This window comes from Stegodyphus dumicola, chromosome 5, assembly GCF_044657685.1.
Source record: "Stegodyphus dumicola isolate Sdum_Otavi_A_Nest chromosome 5, ASM4465768v1".
NCBI lineage: Eukaryota > Metazoa > Arthropoda > Arachnida > Araneae > Eresidae > Stegodyphus > Stegodyphus dumicola.
Window position 1 is genome coordinate 133,296,912 of NC_140772.1, and position 23,753 is coordinate 133,320,664.

The window sequence follows — 23,753 nt, forward strand, 5'->3', positions numbered from 1 at the left end:
AGTGGTTAGTAGGAGTGAGTTCAACAGCAGGCTGGTAGACTTGGAGCTCAGCAGGAGCATAAAGCACTTCAGCAAACCCTTTCGTATGACCGTTAAAATCTGAAAGATTTCAATTATTTTATTTAAATAAAGATTTATTTTTACTTTCTAAATGAGGCGAACAGTATACTTTTCTAAAAACATTGAAATTCGATAGCATCAGAAGCTGTACATAAGTAAGGAAGTATTAGATTCTAGAACGCCAAAGAGTTTAATACTTTAAAATTTAGAAAAATTTAAAAGCTCAAAATTGTCAATATATTCATATACATTTGCAATTTAAGCTTTCCTCAGTAAACTAATTTATTTTCCTATGTTATATGTTGATTTAGCTTTGTTAGACATTACAGTCTTTATTAAGGGTAATTTTATTTGCCCTTTAAGATTCAATAAAGCAGCTTATTGCTTTCTTTCACTTAACGAAAGAATAACTTCTGATGAATTCTAAAAATTTGCCTTACTACACTGTACGGGGGAAAAAAAAAAAAAAATTATCTCTAGCACACGGACTGTGTATTGGAAATTCTAAAGATATGTTGTTTTAAATATTTTGTGATATTGCTGTTGAATTGAATTTTATGGTTTAAGTGTAAAGAACATGATATTTAATAAGTAAAGATTAAAAAATGCCCCTTATCTGAAAGCCTTCAGATTTCCCCCCCCCCCTGGTTATTTTGTTTATTTTTATTTTTTTGGCTGGTGGTGCAGAGGTTCTGATCGTAGATCATTCCCAATATTGGATATCTGGATTTCAAATATTATACTGTGTTTGAGAGTGTATGTAAGGTAATAGTTTAATTTGTATTATTGAAGTGCATTATTTCAAAACTAATTCCTGTTATATCACTTTTATGTAACACTAATGATGCATATATTTGAATAACTTCAAAAGTGAAAGTGAAGTCTTCTATCCAACAGTATTTTAAAAATATTCAAACCAAAGTTTGTAACTAATCAATAGAAATAAAGCATTACAGTTAATATGATTGTGGTTAATGTTTTCATTTGGATATTACGAAATTACTGAAATCCCTCCCATTTGTATGTGAAAATATGGAAAATACTTTACTTATTGTATCAACATTTTGATTAATTTGATCAATTTGTTATAAATTACATTTTTAAACTTAAATAAAGTTGCCAAATAAGGTAAAAATATATTATAAAAATTACAAGTGATAGAGAAATGTTGCCAAGTAAGGGATCAAGTCACCCAACAGCTTGATTTCTATGTTAAGCAACCATTTTTAAAAAAGTTTTTTTTTTCCACTTTTTTAAAAAACCTTTAATTTGGAGTGCATTTTGAAGATGGTCAGGCACAAGTTCCTCTCTTCAGGAGCAAAACAAACTTCTGCAGGATTCTTCCCCCCCCCTTTCCATGCTCCTGGAAAAGAAAATGTATGAAAATATCTACTATGATGGCTTTTTTTGGCCATAAACAAATTTTTGCCTGTTCCTAAATAAAATGTTGTGAAAGTACCTATTTATATGTTTCTGATTATATTTGTATTAAATTAGTTAAATTCAATTACTGTTTTGAAGGTCTTCGTTTAATTATGTTATTCGATTAATGTTATCAAAAGTACTATGATTAATCATGGTCACGTTAAGTTGTGTTTTTTATGCTGTGTAACTTTTCTATTCTTAATCTAATATTCATATTATAATCATCCCATTTTTCATGCTTCCTTCTGTCTTGGGAACATATCCACTCATCCAAAGGTGCAATTTGCCCAGAAGGATTATTATTATCGTTTTGGCATTTTGCGTCGATTCACGATAAGCGTTGTTTCACTTTTCAAATTGTTGCCTGCAAATATTATTGCCCTGTATTATATTTAAAGAAATTAAATAATGAAGAATCTGCATGAATGTATGTACGTTTCTCGCATTGTGATAAAAACAACGGTACCTAGAGCCATCAAAATATGAATAACGTAATCTTCCATAGAATATGAGCATCTGGAAGCCGTAATTTGAATTTGAAATTTTTTTTATCGCTTTCATATTTTGTAACACTTTAGCAAATTTTTATTAACAAACTAAAAGTCACCAATGGCAACACTGTATGGGGGAAAATAATTTTTATCTGCAGCGTGCAGGACTGTATTGGAAATTCTAAAGATATGCTTATTTAAAAATTATTTTGCGATATTGCTGTTGAACTGAGTTTTATGGTTTGAGTACGTAGAACATGATATTTAATAAATAAAGGTAACACACAAAATGCTAAAAAATTTACCTTTGGTCATAATATAAAATCTGAAGCCTTTCAAATGTTATTTACTTTTTTTTTGTTCTGCTGTCGACTATAGTTTTGAGAAACATAGCTTGTAATTTTTAAAAAAAGTGTGCACCTGTTTTTTCATTTTATATATCGCCTTTATCAAGTTTTATTTAACGAATTATGGAAAAAAAGAAAAAGAAAGAAGAAGAAAATCTGTTAATGCTCACAGCTGTCTTTTATTAAATGAAATTATTGTTGCCATAATTATCTCATCTTTTCCACATCACTAAACTAAATTTTTATTAATACATATATGTCTTTACTTAATTAATATGTCTAAAAGTGTTCTGATTGCATAGATTTTGTTAATTTTATGTATAGGTTACAAGTGGTGGAACTGAAAGTATTTTTCTTGCTTGTAAAGCATATAGAGATTTTGCCAAGTTTGAGAAGGGTATAAAAAATCCAAATATGTAAGTCAAACTGTTTTGCTTCAAAATATTTCAGGTTTAAAAATTCAGTATTTTGTATAACTTAAATTTGTCTTGTTTAAATTTCTAGATCATTTTATTTTATAACATGTATTGTTTGCTGTATATATTTTCTGTAATATGTATTATTATCTTGACTATTTTTAATGGCAGAAAACTTATTATTTGTAGGGTAATACCAGTAACAGCTCATGCAGCTTTTGACAAGGTAAATTAGAAATTATGATATATTCATAGTTTGTATCATTAAAATAAGTTGATTTGTTTTAGTAACTCAACATAAAGGGCTTCTTATTGATGATTTTTTTAATTTTTTGGTAATTTCTGATTATTTCATTCAATTTATTTGCACCTTCCTCCAGAGAAGTCTAGTGAATTATTTTTCACAAAACTGATACACAAAAGGCAACAGCAGTTTTCAGAATGTCTGTGCACTAAGAATTTCATAAAAAAACAATTAGTCAATAAAATTAAAATTCAGAAACATGCATAATAAAATACATTCCTTTTTCTTATGTAATTTTTTATTTATTTATTTTTGTGTGTGTGTGCTGTTCTAATGTACACAGTGATCAGTTTTTGCTTTAAAAAAGTCAGACAACTAAAAAAATTTGCCTTTGAACATGCTGTCCCCCCGGACACATAGTGATCTATCTTAGCTTTAAAAAAATCAGAGAATTGTACAGATTTGACATTGTGCACAATTAGAAAACACCATTACATCCATCCTTAGTTATAAAAAACCATTACATCCATCCTTAATTATAAAAAACCATTACATCCATCCTTAGTTATGTTTGAGGATAATTCCAGTTCTTCACAGAACTTCAATGACATATATTCTTTTGCCCAACAATAACTGACGCAAGTGGTTGTTGTAAAAGAGCTATGGCTATCTTCAAACTAATTTTCAAACTACAATCTAACCTTTTGCTTGAAATTTTTCATACTGTATTTCAATAAAATTCAGTCACTTAAAAAGTGCAACTTCATAGAACGTGAAATTTTGTACTCTGTAATATTGGGCAAAAGCCATGTTTTTGAAGAAACGAAACTTTTGCATTTCCAGCAGACTCCACAGTCGCATTATGATTCATAAAAAACAAAAAGTTACCAGTGGAAAAACCAAAACTGTTCAGAAAAATGACCATCACATTTGGAAGGTGGAAATCCAAGTGTACTAAAGTGCATGCTTGCTGCTTTTGCGTCTATATCTCGATTACCACAAAAAAATTTTTTTGGATATCATTGCTTGCCACATAGTATTTTTGCAGCATATTGCATTGCCTTATGAATACTTTGTGGGGAGGCGGTGTAGAAAGGACCACATTTTTTAATGTAATAATTTTTTAATTATATATTACTTTAAATATTTAGACACTTTCTGTTACTCTATTAATTTTCTTGAAAAAAATTTTACTGTTGCTTCTGTATTTTTTGAGAGTATGCTGTAATACTTGTAGATATATATTTATGTTTTGTTTTTTTAGGAAATGGATTGGATTGAGATTCTTTTATTTTAAACTGTCTTTTAAGTAGTTTTTCAAATTTTCTGTTCTCAAATAATGTTGACATGGCTTTATAATTATTAAATTTAATTGCAGTGGGAGTAAAATGCACTAATTCAGACTACCAAACTTACAAAAATTAATCAATTCCTAAGCTATCAAATATTTATGCAGAATATGCATTTTTAATATATAATTTTTAAGTAGGCTATATGATCTTAATATTTTATAGGGTTGAGAACTAAATGATTGCAGATATTAAATAAGAAGAAAAATTTAAAATTTTTACTTGAAAATATAATTTTATTAAATTATTTACTAAAGAAATATTTATTAATAGATATTGTCTATTTTTGTTGATGATCTTTTGCCGTCATTCAGGCAGTATTATAATTCCATGTTAATAGAACTTCTGCTTTTTGTCAGCAAAAAACTTAATTACCGTATTTGATGGTATATAAGATGCACCCTTATTTAGAAGGCCACACACAAGGGAAAAAAGTTTCAATAGTCCGCGCGACAGCGCGGTACCACAATAACTTAAAATGTGGTTTCTTTTAGTTCTCGCGTTTCGTAAAAGCCAGATAAACAATCATTCCATGCAATTACCAATCATATTTTTATTAAGGAAAATTAACAAATGGCAAGCTATTTTGAACATGATACGTAAATTTCAGTAATGAATAAATGAATGAACGGCAAGAAATCAAACATAATACAAAATAAAGCAAAAACAAAAAAACAACAAAAACAAGGAAAATGTTGCCTATCATGAAATTAGACTTTAATCACTTTCAAAACGATTAAAATACTTTTCACTATCATCATCATCGAAAACGAGAATATCGTCATCACTACTGTTTCCGTCATCGCTAGTATAATCTTCTTCGAATAATGCGTCATCTTCTGTTCCGTCAAGCATTACTGATTCTGCACTTCTTAAAGGACTTAACAATTACTTCAGCCTTTACGCCCTCACAAGATCTTTTTACTCACTCGCACCCATAGAGGGCCGCTTCATTCTACCTGAGGGTGTGATGTGGCTCTCCTATCCACTTGTTCCGTCGTTCTCGCACTTTTTCCTTAAAGGGTTTATTCACTGATACATCTAAAGGCTGCAATTGGCTAGTCAGGCCACCAGGAATGACAGCTATCTGGGTTTTTAATTCTCTCACTTTAAAAATCGATTTTTTAAAAACGGGTTTGAAAACTTGTTAACCCTAATAGAAAATAATATATAAAATGTTTTTCTGTACAATTTTATACAAATACATTGTTACACATGACATATTAATTTTAAAAGAGAGTATTGTGCTGACAAGATTCCAAATTAATTCAGTTTTCCATTCAAATTTCATAAAAATGTGAATTTCCTGCTTGTATGAGTGATTTCTTTGAACTAGTCAATTAAATTTTTTAGAAATAATATATAAATAAAATAATATACACTCTTTTTCAAAAAAAGCACCAAGAAGGAATTTTGCAATCATTATGAAATTTGGTATGCAAAAACATCTTGATCGAACATGCAAATGATCAAAGTTTACAGGCAAATGAACAGGAAATATAAAACCAGTAACAGAGGTGGAAAGTTTAATTTTTTTTGTTGCTGCCATTGTAATTCCGTAAAGAAGCAACTAAAGGTGCCATTACGGCAATATCGAAGACTTTACAGAAAGCTAAATGACTTTGAAGGTGCTCATATTGTAGGGTTCCATGAAGCTGGGTGGTTATACCGAGCAATAGGCCGCCACCTGCAGTGTACAGACGCTACTGTGCAAAGATTTTGGCAGCAGTGGTTGCTACTAGGAAATTGCCAATGAAATGAAGGCTCTTTAAGGCCAAGGATCACAAATGCAAGGCAAGATAGGATGACTGTTCGCTAGTGCAAGATAAATGCAAGGCTAGATAGGATGACTGTATTCCAAACCACCCCAATGGTATCATTGTCGACTATCAAACACACTACAGCCACGTCTATACTACTCGTGGTACCATCCACCATCTCACAGCGCTTGTCTGAGGTGGGGCTACTCTCACAGAGGGCTTTAAGATGTTTGCCTTTGATCCCACAACATCGGCTGAGTCGTCTGGAGTAGTGTCGCAGCCGATCATCATGGCTGCCATCAGACTGGCATCGCATACTGTTCAGCGATGAATCCCACTTCACTCTTGAAGCTGATTGACTGCCGTGTTCGTGTCTGGAGAGGAACGGGGTGAGCGGTCAATCAGCTTTTGTTTTACAAAGGCATACAGCCATAATCCCTGGTGTGATGGTGTGGGGCGCTATTTCTTATGACAGCAGGTCATCTTTAGTCATCCTCCGTAGATCTTTAACAGCTCAAAGATATGTTGATACTATTCTGCGGCCGGTTGCATTACCCTTCATAGCACGTCATCCTGGGGCCATTTTCCAACAAGATAATGCCAGGCTACATACCACTCGCATATCTCTGGACTGTCTCCATGCGGTTCGTACTCTTCCTTGGCCAGCAAGGTCATCAGACCTTTCACCAATTGAGAATGTCTGGAGCATGATAGGCTGCTAGATTCGGGAACCACAAAATATTGCAGATCTGGAGTGACAATAGGATGACATTAGGAACCTCTACCACTCCTTCCCTCGACGAATTCAAGCATGCTTTGCCGCCAGGGGCGGTTCGACCAACTACTAATTTGAACACTCAATGGGTGATTGTGAGCCATGAACAGGTACTATAACCTTGATTTTTTAATCATTTTATTATCTGTGTAAGAGCTATGCACACATTCAGTTTCATCAAAAACAACCGCTTCCTTCATGGTGCTTCGATTTTTCTTCAAAAGAGTGTATAAAATGTTTTTGTGTACAGTGTTATACAAATACACCATTATACATGAGATATTAATTTTAAGAAAGTAATGTGCTGACAATATTCCAAAGTAATTCTGTTTTCCATTCATATTTCATAAGAATGTGAATATCCTGCTTGTATGAGTGATTTCTCTGAACTAGCCGATTAAAGTTTCAAGGAATTTTGACGAATCATGTAAATATCATGCCCGCATAATTTTAAAATTTATAATAAAACTTCTGTTATATCAGAAGTTTAGCCCCAGTTCTCTTTGATACTGGCATAATTTTCCAACTATGTGTAATTTCTTTATACGGTACAAACAGGGTTGCCACGCTACCTGGAGAACCGGGAAAAGTCAGGGAATTCGAAAATTGACCAAAATAGTCAGGGAATTTAAGTATTTTTGTCAAAATCTGGAAAAGTCAGGGAAGTTCATACAACGATCCCGCCAAAAAAAGCGATTTTTGCGCCGACGTCGGAAGAGGTAACTTAACTGGCGAATTATGTATCACGTGAGTGTCATTCGGGTAGCTGGCATAGAGCCAATTTTCGCAGCTCCAATTTGATTGTCTTTTAGAAAGGCAAAGCAACTTTCTCGCAACTTTTGGTTTCCAATATTCTCGAGAATCGCATGTGCAGTGCATGAACTAAAGAAAGTACCTGTTCTCGTATAAAACAAAATGGGTTTAATCCTAGTATACGGTACTATGGAGGTTAGAATCAAAGAATATGTATTGTAAAGAAGGAAAACCTCTCTGCAACAGACGTGGCTGTGGCTCCGTTCCATCATAGAGGGAAACAGCTGTGCATGTCTGATATATCTGTCACCAAAGCTCGAAACCGGTGTCGAAGTTCGAAGGTCACGTTATCAAGAGTTCATAAAATGAATATCGTTTAAAATTTCTTTAACCACTTGCGCTAAAAAGACGTGCCACGCACGTCAAGATGCTTTTGTCTCAAACCGCGAGCGACGTGAACACCACGTCGATAAGCATTTATCGCAAAAATGAAAATAACGTGGTGCACACGTCGCCTAACAACGAGATTGTTTATTTCTCGAGTTACAGCTCTGGATTGCACTCGCAGATGCGGAGCGGCGTAAATGAGACACTTTACCGCTTGTTATATTGTAGCGCACGGCGCCGCAACCGTGAAGTTTAGTCTTAGCGCAAGTGGTTAAACTCTAAAGGAAAATAAAATATTTTTTGGCGCAAGTAAATTAATTCATGGATTAGTTATTTTCAGAGAAAAAAAAAAAAAAAAACTACGAAAATCTGTTTTTAAAATTATCGCGAAAAATCCAAGAAGAAACGGCTTTGATAAAACGTTTCTTCTTGGATTTTTCGCAATAATTTAAAAACGGATTTTCGTAGTTTTCTTTTTGTCAAAGAGCGTTTCTTCTTAACACGTGTTTCTCAATTTCCTGTACACATCGCGGAGAGGGAAATTCTGACCGCCAGGTTCCGTCGCCAAATCCCTTAGCAAATTTTCCCTCCGCATTCTAGCGGCGTAATAGCATTTTACTTGTATGGAACCTTTTCTTCTTTACATAGACGTTCTTTGGTTAGAATAATAATGGGATTTGGCGACATCTTGATGCGCAGTAAACGGGTCATTTTGGTCTTGGCGACAATTTTCAAAATCGTGCCAAAGCCTTACCGTATACTAGAATTTTACCGCAAAATCTTTTTAAACCTTTTTTTTTTCTTTTTAATAAATACCTTGCCATTTTGCAGTAAAATAAAAAAATAGTAATCAGTCATCTAGGCTAGCCATGTAATATAACTATATTTGCTAAAATATAGATGATTATTCTAATTCAATTTTTAAGTAATTATTTTTAAGTTATTCATATAATTTAATGTTGCTTCTTCCCTCTAAATTTATTTATTATTAGTAAATAATATTTCCAAATTTCAGGAAATTTTCTCTGGCATAATCCTGAAATTAATTATAGCAGTATGATGACATACCATCACGAAATTTAATGCACATATTTTTTCCTTACGTATGCTGCGAAATAAATATAAAATACCTCAATTTATTAAAATAGATTTCTTTCTTTCGTTTAGCTGCAGAATGTCTGCAAAAAAAGCCTTATTTTATTCCAGATTGGGAAGATTCTAATCTCAATCTTCAGTGGAGAAAACAACAACTATTATAATTATATTTGTGTTTTCAAGTGTTAAGGTGCCTTTTAAGAACATACCTCACGCAAATTAAATTTACCTAAAATTTAACCTAACTATTTAGCATTGTGTTGTGATTTATAAGGACCGGATTAGCCCCATGTTGAACTGGTGATGATCATGAGTAATAATTAAATAAAACATACATTTGTTATCCAATATATATATCTTAAATTTTATTAAGTTTCTTAAGTGGAAAACTAAACAAAATTATCAAACAAAGTGTACCAAGAATAATTAAGAATAAATGTCCTCTGGGATTTATTGAATAATTAAGTGAATTTGCTACACAATACAAGTAATACCATAATTAATTTACCTCTTAGCACAGCCAACGTACATTACGCGGTTAGACTGGAATTTTCTTGAAACACACCTGGAAAACCTGGAAAAGTCAGGGAATTTCATTCTCCTGTTTGAGTGGCAACCCTGTACAAAGTCTGAGATCCGAATGTCCCAAATCCAGAATGATCTAAAATCCGGAAAGCCACACACTTTTTTTTTTTTTTTTTTTTTTTTTTTTTCTGCATTCTTTACGCGTGCATATTTGATTTTTCCTTCCATAGTAAAACGTGTAGATTTTCATTTAAAAATTCTGTTTCTTAATTTCTCTTAAATAAAATATCTCATTATGAATAAACAATTATTAGTAAGCATAAATTTGTGAGCTTAATAATATTGCTCTGTAGCTGAGTATCTGCTTGGCATACATCTCAAACCGAAACATTCACCTACTAGTATTTTATATCCCTGATTATTTATTATATTGTTACGAAATGTACAGGCACGGTGAGATGGCTTCCCTGCAAAGCAGTTTTAGGGTTGCCATAAAAATGGCAAAAGGAAGGCAGGGTTGCCACATTTGGCGAGAAATCACCCATTTGGCGACAAAATTGGCGATATACCATGGACGGTTTGAGAACCTTCTGGAACGAATTCTTACCGGTTTACCCCAGAATGTCCTGAACACAAGCCAAAAACTATATAAACCCTACTAGTCCGCAGTCAGTTAGTGAGTGCGTCTCGTCTAGCAAGCCGTGCGGAGTCGATCAAGTTGACAGCCAGGCAACGAGTGCCGAGTGGGTCGCCGAGTGCACCGAAGGATTCTCTTAGTGCATCGTCGAGAGAGTGCGTTCAGCTCCGGAAATGACTAAACCGAGAGTCAGGAGCTGTGCTCTGTGTGTCATCGAGTGCATCGCGAGTTGTAGCGTAGAGAGTCTTGAGAGTACGTGGAGTTCTGAGAAAGACTAAGCAGAGTCGGGAGCTGTACTCCGGAAAGCAGAGTCAGTTGCTTTGCAGGAAGCTGTCTCCACCGTGATAGCCTGATAACCTAAAGGCTGTGTCGCTGATCGTGTCAGCGTGTTTATAGTAGTTCATTGACGACTGTAAAACGTGTTTTGGAGCTGTCCTGACGATACTGGCTAATGAAGTGTGTTTCGATACTTCATCAAGTATCGTCGTTATTCACTCCAAATCTACAAACCCCGTACGAATGTGAAGGAAGAAAATAACGCAGCAACTGGTGTCAGAAGAGGGAAGACAAAATTTAAGGTGACAGAGAGGTTATTGAAAACGAAAAAATTTCAATTGATAAGTTAGTCGATATTCTCAACACAGCAACTGTAGTACTTGAACTTTGGAACTGAACAAGAGATTATGTCTGTCTATAGAATTGAAGAGAAAGTATTAGCACAAAAAACAAAGCAACTTAAACAATTTACATTCAAAGAAATGTTTAATTAACAAATATTAAGCTTTTTTTTTTTTTTTTTTTTTTTTTTTTTTTTTTTTTTTTTTTGATAAATTTTGATACCCTTTAGATCATAAAGGCTTCATTATTCCATAAATCATGATTTCAAATTTTTATTTTGTAATTTCAACTTGCCGTCTTACTAGATTTAAATTGATGATCTAATATCCGGAAAAATCCAAAATCACCGAAGTTCCCATGAGTCCGGATCTCGTACTTTGTACTGTATCTCATGCTTGTAAATAGTTTTATATATTAAAAGCAACCTTCATTAAGTATATACAAAAGGTAAACAGAATTATTAAACTTTTTTTTCCAATGGCAGATTGTGAACAGTTACAGTTTTGTAACAGAGTCCATTAATCTATACTAAGGCCATATGTAGTGGTCTCTTTATTACGGAGGCACCTAATAGGTGGGCCACCATTGCCTCCTATGAAGGGATGGACAGTTACAATCATGCCTTCTCTGGGATTCAAACCCAGGCCCTTCGGTATCGCAGTCAGGCTCCCCTAACCACTATACCATCTGGGGGGGGAGCTGAATTATTGAACTAAATAAATTTAATGCGAGTATAATACGAGAAGATAAAATGCAATCATGTAAGGAAAAATATGTCTTGACATTCGAAACAGCCATGGTGAAATAGCAACGGCAAAAAGTCCTGGACCCACTTTCTAAATATCTTCTAAATTGTTTGGTGGTCGGCTGTCAAACAAGCACTCTAAAGCTGTAAAATGTCCAGTCAACCTCTACAAAATTTTTACAATCTGGCAGACAAACTACTGCCTAATTGTAGCACAATAGCGATATGATCTCTAAAATCCAGGGAAATGGCTGGCTGCATGGGTCCTATTCTCGGGAACTTAACATTCAATCCTATACTTGGCGCTAATTCAGGACATACAAAGTGGTTGCATATGCTAACAATGTGGATGTTGCCGAAGATCGCATTGACAGAGTAGTAACAGTACTACCTTTTTAACAATTTTCTAGCAGCTTGAATGGCAGCATTCTTTTTTGGCAGAGTATCCTCACCTTCTTAGCATTATACTTCTGTTTTGAAAGATAGCACTCTCTTTTTGGAAAAGTATAATCAACTTCTTAGCTATTTTCCACTGGTTCTTGTTTTTCTGTTCTATTTCTACTAAAAGGTTTGTTACTTTCATTTTACCAGAGATAGCTTTTGAGAGAGCTGCCTGAGCTTTTACAGATTTTGTAGTGCAGAATCAGAGATCTTTACAGATTTTGTAGTGCAGAATCAAAAGAACTGGAAAAATTTCAATAAAGCTGTCTGAAAAAATATTTTTTGTTTAATTTAATTTTAGTTATAGTTTAAATATATATAAATTTAATAAATATATTGTATATTTTGCTCTAAATCTACATTTGTAATTAGAAAGCATGCTTAACTTTTGTAAGACGAAAGTGTTCAATATGTACTAAGATTAAAAAAAAAAACAAAAACAAAAAAATCATTCGCAAAGTACCACTTATGCACTCTCAGCCCCCGTCTGGTCATATCAAAATTATTTTTATTGCAATAAACTCTTGATGGCTGAGCAGAGACAGTTCTTGCAAATCTCTGCAAGGAGTTGCTACCAGGAGTTGGTGCCCTCTGTCACTTGTCACCTGTATATCCAGGATCCTGAAATTCAAAGAACCCAGAAAATATGAGATTATGACAAAGCTTATGAGATTATGACAGCAGCACTGAAAAGTCATAAGAAGAAATGGCTGAAAGAATCCTAGCATTATTACAAGAACATCAGTACTATGAGGCTGTCTGACAAAGTCATGATGCATTTTTTCTGTGTTCTTGAAAGGTCATTTATTTATGTAAAGAACAGTGATAGTCAATAGTATATTACCTGGTTGGGTGTTATATGCTCATTCATGAATCTTATATTTAGGTTCTTTTTAATGTTTGTTTTTTTAGTAATTGTAAATAATGTTTCTATCTTAATATATTTTTTAGGCTGCTCAGATACTGAAAGTTAAAGTTAAACATGTTAAATTTGATCCCCTTACAACAAAAGTTGATCTCAAGGCAATGAAAAGTGCTGTGGATCAAAACACATGTATGGTAAATATTTCACCTGTTTGTGTAATTTACTGTAAATGACTACTATCAGGTTGCATGAGATGGTGCTAGGTGCCCAGTTTTTTAAGTAATGTTAGCAGGGTTCGTACGGTCCTTAAGAGACCTTAAAAATCCTTAAGTTTTTTGGAATCGATTTTTAGTCCTTAATTTTGGCCAAAATCGTTAGAAGGTCCTTAATTTTAATAATCTGAAATTTCTGTCTGTTTTTACGACTGCCATTTTGAGTGTGAATTAGCATTTTGCACCAAATTTTTTGTCAATTCATTGACAAATATGGTTATTTTTTTGAATGGGTTCATGGGTTATAATTTGTTCCTATTTGTATTATAACTGGTGGGATACTCGAGTTTGTGAGCAAGAAGTGAAACATAAGCATTTCGAAATTATTTCATTTTTTGTAATGAAGAGCTCTCAAACAACTTTCCACTTTTGGTGATGTGAATTCTTTTATTAAATGATTCTAAATTTGGCGACTTATCAACATTTTGGTGATTTCAAGATCAGTTTGTATGAAAAATTTTTAATTCCGAAATCTGGGAAATTTTTGGCAACTTTTTTAGAATATTCTAACACTGATAAATGGAATTATATTTAAAAAATAACATTAAAATAAAGCATTTTTATTTTTCACTGTCATATTATAAAGTTCCATTTTGGCCACATATTATGCAATGTTTTGAATCTGAAAAACAAGCATGGTATAATGCTATAAACCACAATTTACGAAGCAGTTTTTAGCAAAAGCCAAATAGCTATGTAATTAATTAAACGTCTTTTTAATTTTTTCATGGTAACAGTTTTCCTCCATTTCTCAGAATTTTCAGAATTCTCAGAATATGCATCAGTTTTCTCTTTCTCTACTTTTCACTAGACACAAGCATGGAAAATATCAAAAATGCTTCTAATCTTATCATATGGACAGGAAATTATAGAAAGAAATTGAAAACTGACAATTCAAAAGATTCATCTAATATGTCTCAGTGCATCATAATTTTGCCATCTGATGCAGTCTCTGTGGATACTAAATTCTGCTTCCTATGTCTGCTCTAAATTCTAAAAGTTTTGCCATTTCTATATTTTGTTGCTCAGTGTGTCACTAAATTCTAAAAATAATGCCACACCAACTCTGTGACCAGACCTTACAATATGTATTTCATATTTCTTCTGAATGTTCGTATTACTCAAGAAGTAAACTTAGCAGCTTTTCGCATACATTCTAAATGCATTTTGTCTTTTAGAATAACAGAAATCTTTAATTAAATCCAAAAATTCTAAAGTGAAAAGGAAACTTGTTGAAGAAACGAACTAAATATGTAAAGAGAAAGAAAATTATTCTTCATAGATATGTAGTTATTATTATGTAAATTATCCAGTTGTTAACAATTTCAGCCTTTACTATAATTTCCCATTTCTATTTTCTCACTAGAAGAATGCAAATCACTGAGACAGTTTTTGGAGTGTAATATAAGAGTGTGTTTCTGACCTCCCTTTGCTCCCTGTATTAGTTCCTATCAGCTCTGATAATTTCCATTACCGCTGCTGACATTTGAGTTTATTATGACGAGAAGGTTATTGAACCCGATTAAACTGAAATTAATTGACCACTAGTCCATATTTTTATTTTGAATTTGACTCTTCTTGTTTAATTACATCACCACAAATTGTAATTGATTTTGTTAGCATAAGAACATGCCTTTATGTTTTAAGTTCTTTTTAAATAAGAAGCTTATTTAAACCTCTGATTTATAGTTACTTTCAGACATAGCCATAATCTGTTTCGTCTGTTGGCGGGGGGGGGGGGGGGGCGACTATTTAACTTTTACCAAATCAAGTAAACCCTCATAGGTAGTACATTGTGGAGAGGTTGACAGTTAGGAGATAAAGCAGGCAGAAACTAATGAGAACATTGTTTTGCATATTGAGACAAATTTCGAATTGTTAGAAAAGATGCTTAAGGAGAAGGAAATCGATATAAATTAGCCCAAATGTCTGGGCAAGGCTTCAAATTAAAAAGAAGCATAATTATTTTGTTTTGTTGCTACAAAACATAAATGTTTAATGTGTAATTATCCTAACATTGTTTAAAAATCAGTGTCATAAACTGCATGTATTTTCAACTGTGAAATTTTATTAGATTGTGGTATTAATAGGGGTTTTCTAACAAATAATATTCAAAAATAAATTTAATTTGATAGTGTTCATGTAAATCCATATGACTAAGGTTATCTAATACCTAATCTAATTACTTATAACTAAGTGCCTTAAAAATTATCTTTGCATCTTTGCATATTAAAGTGAGTTATTGCCTTTCACTTAAAATGAACTTACAGAAACTCTTCATAACTGAACAAAAAAAAAAAAAAAAAAATTGCTAAAAGAAATTTACAAGTGTTATGAGCATACACAGGCACTTTTTATATTACACATAGGAGGGCTATTTTTAAAAACCTAAATATTTTCTCAAATTGGTTAACTCTGTCTTTGAAATGTTTTTAGTCAGAAGATCAGCTATGTTTTCCTCGAAATTTACATATTCCAATTTAATCACACCTTGCTCAGTATAGTCACGGATGAAGTGATGCTTGATGTCCATGTGCTTACTGCATTCAGATGTAGTTTGGGTTTGTGTGATGAACATAGCAGCTTGGTTGTCTACTTTTATAACTGAGGGTGATGGGATAAACTTCAACAGTCCCCTTATCCAGAAAACTTCCTTTGTAGCAAGGCCAATTGCCACATATTCGGCTTCAGCCGACGATAGAGCAACAGTAGACTGCTTCTTACTGCACCAAGATATTGCAGCACCACCTAAGATCAGAATATATCTACTGAACGACTTTCTGTCGACCTTGTCAGCACCCCAGTCAGCATCAGAGAATGTTTCAAGGGCTCTTCCTGTCTTTCTGAATGTAAGGTGTCATCTACATAAATACCAATATATAATGCTTTGTTTGGAAGGTAATAAATGCTGGATCACATTTTGAGCATGACAGTCCACAATTCTTCAAGAAAGTATCAAAGCATTCATTTCATTGTCTTCTTGGTTGCTTTAAGTCATACAAACCTTTTTTTAAATGGCAGACCAGATGTTGTTTACCTTGCTGTTGAGATCCTTCAGGTTGTGTCATGTATATGTCTTCCTTAAGTAAGCCGTTTAGATAGGCAGTAGTGATGTCCATTTGATGAATTTTCATTTGTAACTCGACAGCAAGGGCTAGAAGGATTCTTATAGATTTTATCTTTACAACAGGGGCTCTGAAGTCTCTGAAAGGGGAAGAAAGTCTCTGAAAAATCTCTACCAGGGACTTGTGCTACTAATCAAACTTTAAATTTGATTATTTCTCCTTCTGCATATTGTTTTTCTTTGAATACCCACTTGCATCCTATGGGTTGCCTGCTGCCTTTGGCACCAATTCCCATGTCTGGTTTTTGTACAAATTAGACAATTCTTTATTCACAGCTTCTTTCCACATCTCTGTGTTTGGGGAACTCATTGCTTCTTTTACACTTGTTAGGTTCTTACAGATTTTGATGGCAGATTGTTCTTCACAAACAGCTTTATATAACACTGGATCCCCACAGTAAGTCTTAGGTCTCCTTTCTCTAGTGCTTTTTCTGATTCCAATGGGGTCTTCCTTGTCACTATCAGAATCTCCCAGTAATGCTGATTCTGTGTCTTCGGTTTCTTCTGTTGTGTCATTTAATGGAGCTTCAACATCTTCGACTCCTGTAGTGGTGCAACTGATGGGTACTTCTAATGGAACAACATTTACTTCACTGTCAGAATTGTTCTCATGATTTAAGTTAAAGGTCACTTCATTTTCCTTCTTTGCTTGAGTAGCTGTCTGGCTCTCAGTGGAAAAACAGTATCATCAAATTTAACATTTCTGTTCACTAAAAACTTATCTTTCTCTGTAGTCCATAGTTGTATCTTTTAACACTTTCGAGATATGTTATAAAGACACATTCTTGGGTACCTTTCCTTTCTGCAGTGTTTTATCAATTTGAGCAAAAACTCGACAGCCAAATATTCTCAGGTAACTAATTTTGCACAAGCTTCTTGGTCCAGAGTTCTTCAGGTATGTTTCCTTTGGTAGCTTTTGATGGACACTTGTTGCACAAATAACAGGCAGCAGTCACAGCATCTGCTCACAATTCTTGTGGGATGTTGGAATCTTGGAGAAGACATCTAGTCATATCAAATAGAGTATGGTTCATTTTTTCTGCAACTCCATTTTGTTGTGGTATCTGGGGAACTATGAGTTGTCTTGTTATTCCATTTTTATTTAGGAAATCATCAAATTCATTGTTGACATATTCCCCTCCATTGTCGCTTTGTAGAGTAGTGATTTTGAGTCCATGGAAATTTTCAACATTTGTTTTATATTCCATGAATTTTTCAAAGATTTAAAAAATCTAATCTTTTTTTAAAACTAAAACAGCTTGTACTCTTATTTTCCAAGCATTGTAATTATCTCCGTTGAGTTTCTGAATCTTAATTTCTTCCATTGGATCGCTTTCAAAGTGTTAAGCTTCGTCGGCGGTGTGAATGTTGTTTCTTTTTCTTTTAGAAAAATTAAAATTCTTTCATTTCTGTCAAATAAACTTCTTTAGAGCATATAGTGCTACTATCATGATAGAAATTACTTAAATGGCAGATATATTTTGAAATATAGTAAAAAGAAATAAGTAAACCACAAATGCACATTACATGTTTATTTACTTGAGTAACTAAACTGTTGCCATTCAGCAAAAAACAAAAAAGAGCTACACATGAATATTGAGGAACATAGAGTCTATAACTATAGCATTGGTTTAGCAGATACATCATAAAAATAAAATTAAGTTTATTTCTAACAACATATATACTCAAACCTGCTTTTATGCAGTCTTTTTTGCGCAGGTTTTTATTTGTGCGGTATGTGAAAATTTCAATTAAATTGGAACATAATTGATGAAGTTATCAAAAAATAATAAATAAATAAAATAAAATAAATAATCAATAAAACAAGAGCTTCACTCTTGTATGTCTGACTACAAGACATATACAAGCGTCTAATGAAACAGTCGTCACAAAAACTGATCACCGACTACATGGTAACTGAAAAAAGTCAACTCGAAAAAACTCTATTTTTTATAGCTACTCGTGAAGTTTTATGCTTTTTTTTAATTTTTAATATGCAGTCCCTATCCACCATACAAAAACAGGTTTGAGTGTATATGTAATATATTGTATGGCTGAAAAGACCCATAACTATGAAATCTGTGGTTTTTTTGAGGGGCGGGGATTTTTAAAAAATCACTATATTTTTTTGTGTATTTCAAAATCTTTGCAGATTACAAAAAATACTCTTGCCTTCTTTTAAAAGAAGAATAGTAAGAAATCAGTTATCAATTTTTCTACATTTTTTTCCAAATGTCTGGCATTTTTTTCCAAATTGTCTGACAAGTTTAAACAGTTTCTTCTGTTAGACAGTACAAAGTCCATAATCCGGACTCGTCGGGATTTCGACGATTCCAGATTAGGGGTTTTTCCGAATTATAGATCATTAATTTAAATCTGGTAAGATGGCATGCAGAAATTATACAATTAAAAATATAAAACCGTAATTTATGAAATAAAAAGCAATTATGATCTAAAGGTTATCAAAATTTGCGAAAAAAAAGTTTAATATTTATTTGTTTACTTTATTAAACATTTCTTTTCAATGTAAGTTGTTCAAGTTGCTTTGTTTTTTGTGCTAATACTTTCTCTTTAATTCTATAAACAGACATAATTTTTTGTTCAGTTACAAAGTTCCACTGTTCAAGTCCTGTAATTGCTGAGTCGAGAATACTGACTAACCTGTCAATCAAAACGTTTTCGTTTTCAATAACCTCTCTGTCACTATCGGAAGCGGTATTTTCTCAATCTAGAACCATACTACAGATTTCGCCGTCTGTTGATTGTGGCATTGTTGTTGCAATGAAAAACTTTTATTATATCATCTTCATTTATTACCGCTTCTCCACATTTCTTTACAAAATCCAATAACTAGAAAATTTCACCTTTAGTTTGCGATGTCCGAAAACCTTCAAATTCGCAGCTATCATCTTTATCGTCCTCATCATGAAATATGGTAGCTGGCCATAAATTATGCCAAGCATTTTTTAACATATCTGGAGACACATTCTCCCACGATCTTGCGATGCTCCGCACAGCAGATTTTAGAATAGTCTTGCCATTGTTCAAGAAATTTAACATAGATTTTTCAAATGCTACTTTATATTTGCATTTTAGCATATGCACTATTCCCATATCCATAGGCTGAATGATAGACGTACAATTTGGAAGGAAGAATAATATGGCTACATTATCTTTCACTAAAACTTTCACTAAGTGAAGTATGCGGCAAACAGTTGTCAACAATCAGATCTATTTTTGAGTCATCAGGTAAACCAACCAAATTCAAATGTCACTGATCCTCGGGTATGAAATGATTTTCAAACCAATCATTCATCAATGCTTGTGTCATCCATGCTCTTTTTATTTGCACGATATATAACGGAGAAAATCGTTACTCCTTTAAATGCTCGAGGTTGTGCATGTTTTCTGATTACGAAAAGTTTGCATTTGCACACCCTAAAATTGTTAGTCTCGCTGTGGAATCTTTGACACCAGTTGGAGCCTTTACGGTAGAGCTGGGATGTCAAACTCATAGGTACACTTGGGCCAAAGAAACAAGGTTTAACTTTAGGTGGGCCGGGGGGGGGGGAAAAAAAAAAAATCAATATTCATAGAAACGTAGATTTATTTCGAATAATACAATAATAAACATGTATATATATGTATATATTTATATAGAAAAGAACAAGAAAAATTTAATGTTTACGTCCTGATACTTGACATCTCTTCTGTGCTATTATCTTTCCTATTTCGAGAGAAATTTTGTTTGCAGTGATAACTTTCAACGCTGACCCAAGGTGAGCATCATTAATACGGTTTCTAATAGGACACTTATAACCTTTCATGACTGAAAATAACTGCTCGCACTAATAAGTGCTACCAAACATGGAAATAATTTCATATGCGAATTTTCGAGTATTTTCAAACCTGGCTGGTAAATATTTGTAAAATTCAGGCACACCCACTTCAATGAATTTTGCTTTCAAATTTGAGTTGCATTGAATCTCGATCACCTCCATTTGCATGTGGCTGGGTACTGAGTCAATACTTATTGAGAAAATCGAAGAAAACAAAAAAAATTTGTCTTCGAGGGAACTAAAATCATTAAACCTCGTTTCAAATTCAGTTGTTAAATTTGCAATTTTTTCTGCGTATTTTTGATACGAACAAGTATCATCTAAACTTGATTTGTTTATGCTGCATGTCGGGAAGTGCGTCAAATCTTCATTTTTAAGTTGTTTTTCCCAAAGAACTAGTTGACATTTGAATGCTTTAATTATGTCAAACATGTTCGTAATGATATGATCTTTTCCTTGTAACGATAAATTTAAATCGGTTAAGTGTTTGGTTATATCAACCAAGAAAGATAAATCTTGTATCCATATTGGATCGTAAAACAAACTTACATTTTGATTTTTCGTTTTTAAAAACTGACATATATATTTCTTCTTTCAAATCTCAGAATTGTTTGAGAATCTTGGCGCAAGATAACCAACGTACCTCGGTATAGTAGGACAAACCCGAATATTCACTATCTAACTCACTTAAGAAAGCAGTGAATTGACGCTGATTTAAACCTCGAGATCTTATAAAATTTATAACTTTTTTTATATATGACAAAAGATTCTCCATATTTATTACTTTCGTGCATAGAACTTCTTGATGTATAATACAATGCATATGATTAATGTTTGAACTGTGAATTTTTCTTAGTAATGCTACGAATCCCTTGTTTTTCCCGGTCATTGATGGAGCGCCATCTGTAGCTACAGAAGTTAATTTTGCCAAAGGTAGATTGTATTTATGCAGAAGTCCAAAAACACAAGTATATATATCTTCTCCTGTGGTAATACCAGGCATCGGTATTAGTTCCAGTAATTCCTCAGAAATGTTAAAATTCTTGTCACAAAACGAAGAAACACTGCTAATTGAGCTTTGCCACTAATGTCCATGCTCTCGTCACAGGCAATGGAGAAACTTTCGAAACTAGATGAATTTGCTTTGATCTGATGCTTTGATTTGCTTTGCTTTGCTTTTGATCTGATCACTTAAATTCGCGGCTAAATCAGTAACTCTTTCCGCAACTGTATTTCGAGACAATGAAACTGATTGAAAAGCCTTCACATTTCCAGGACAAACAATTTCTCCAGCTTTCATTAGGCATTCCTTGATGAAATCACCGTCAGTAAAAGGCTTCGAATGATTAGCTATCAACTCGGACAAGACGTAGCTTGCATGTACCGCTGCTTCACTTTCTTGCAATACTTTACTAAACATGGACTGTTGCTTTTTCACTCCTAACTTGAGCTCTTTCAACTTTTCTTCTCTCATTAATCCTTCGTAATTGTTATATTTCGATTTGTGTTGTTCGTAATGACATTTAATATTATATAACTTAGGTACATTAATAGTATTATTACATATCAAGCAGATTATTTTATCTTTTATGTCACAGCAAAAATATTCTCATTTCCATTTTACTTGGAATATTCTATGTTCGTCAGCGATTTTTCGTTTAATTTTACTACCACTTGGTTTTGATATAGACATACTGAATACAAAGGGCTGGAATAAACACGGTTAACGTTAAAAAGTTAGCAAAAATTTATTCTTTCCACAAGAGATAAATCAAAATGCTGAAATATTTCTTCAAAAATATTCTAACAATATCACAAAATGTGAAACGTTTAGCAAAAATCAATTAAAAACAGAGAAACTAATTCTATCTCACAGCGAAATCGCTACAAATCAATTACAGCATTAAGTAAACAAACAGTTCGCTAGAACTACAGCTACTACTGAGATGAGTTGTTTGTTCTCGGCTTTTATAAGCTTTATAATTAATTTCTCGAATATACTGGAAACATCTATAAATATCTGGATTTTTGTGGATGGCAACAGCAATTACGAGATATTTATTTATTAGGTATTAAATGCACGCGCTGTTCTATTTTTTTTAACCTTCCAACGCAGCTGTCTTTTCAAAAATCGTCTGCGTTGCTAAGGCAACATGAAGCAAATCTAATTACAATTCTAAATAATAATAATAAAAAAAAATAATAACTAACTAAATAAGTAACTATGAAATCTGTAACAATATGAATTAAGTTATAATTAATAATAAAGCAAAGTGCATGCACCAATATATCGTACAAAACTATGATTGGAAAACTGCAACCATGAGTTCGGCCACGTTCGGCTATCGGGGGATGCGTACAAGTTCTGAGTGCACGTGTTCCCCAAAAGCCGAAGGTAGCTGAACGCAAGCTACTGACACGCATTTGTAATTTAAGTAGTGTGTGTGTCAGCTTGCTGTGAGTAATGTACCAAAACTGAATAAATTATCGTTAATTACTTAGCTGTAAACATTTCATTTTTTTTCTTCGTCGATATGTTATTTTATTATTATATGCCGATATATTGGCCGGACCGCAAAAATATTTGTTGTGGGCCGCATGCGGTCCACGAGTTTGACATCCTTGCTGTAGAGATTGCCAAGGTATTTCGTGGTATATATTGCCAGAAAAGACCAGTTTCATCAGTGTTGTAAATTTGTTCTGGAGATAATTGTGCATTAGTAATGAGTTCAATGAATTCATCTGCAAATTTTTCAGCAGCTTCAGTAACAGCTGAAGTTTTTTTATGTGCACGCAGTGTTTAAGTTCATTTCTTTATGAAATATTTTGGCTTGAGCCATTAGCATTGGCCCCGTCAAGGGAATGCCCTCGCTGCGACGCTGTCTGACCCATTCAATCATCACTTTGTCATGATCGTCATTTTTAGCATAACGAACTTTTTTTCTATTATTCATTGGAGGTGGGGTGTCGGAATCCACAAAAAATTCAAAAAGTTTCTTTTTCTTTTTTTTTTATGTCATATACAGTTGACTTTCCAATGTCATATTCCTTGCATAATTTTGAGACGGATATGCCTGTATCCATTTTTTGCAGCAATTCCACTTTTTGTTTGATGGACATCGAAACATGATTTCACTTTGTAAATCCTTTGGCAGCTCCAGAAATGGAAACTCTTTTTGACATAATCGAAAGTTCAAGCTTAATTTTTATTAAACTGCTCTAACAGTCTGCAAAAAATAATAAGCCAAATCCAATCAGAAGATTAAGGAACAGCGCAATCTGCAACATTAACTGAAAATGCCTTAGAATCAGTAAAGATAATTTTAGTCTAGCTTATACTGTCCATTATACATTAAATGCTCATGTGTAAACGCATTACGCATATGCGTAAAGCATACAAAAAAAAAAAAAGTTTGTGGCTATGAAGTCCGGATTATAGATCATTTCGGATAATGGACGTCCGAATTTTGGACTTTGTACTGTATTATCTTTGCTTGGAAATGATCCATTTTTAAGCAAAGTCATGTAGCATATTTTGTTTCTTGATTTTATTATGTGTAATATCTTTCTTTTTTCCAATTAAAA

At 33.2% G+C, this 23,753-nt stretch overlaps 1 protein-coding gene across 2 annotated transcripts in view; it reads left to right on the plus strand.

Moving 5' to 3' along the window:
• The window catches only part of Sply (Sphingosine-1-phosphate lyase), an 88,922-nt gene that overhangs the window by 19,582 nt on the left and 45,587 nt on the right, over window positions 1–23,753 (plus strand). The window contains exons 5-7 of one of the 2 annotated variants that reach the window (XM_085817080.1): window positions 2,648–2,739; window positions 2,929–2,965; window positions 13,020–13,127. In XM_085817080.1, coding sequence (XP_085673206.1) covers window positions 2,648–2,739; window positions 2,929–2,965; window positions 13,020–13,127 — 237 coding nt within the window. The remainder of the gene's footprint in view (window positions 1–2,647; window positions 2,740–2,928; window positions 2,966–13,019; window positions 13,128–23,753) is intronic. The other variant, XM_085817081.1, reaches the window with a different exon arrangement.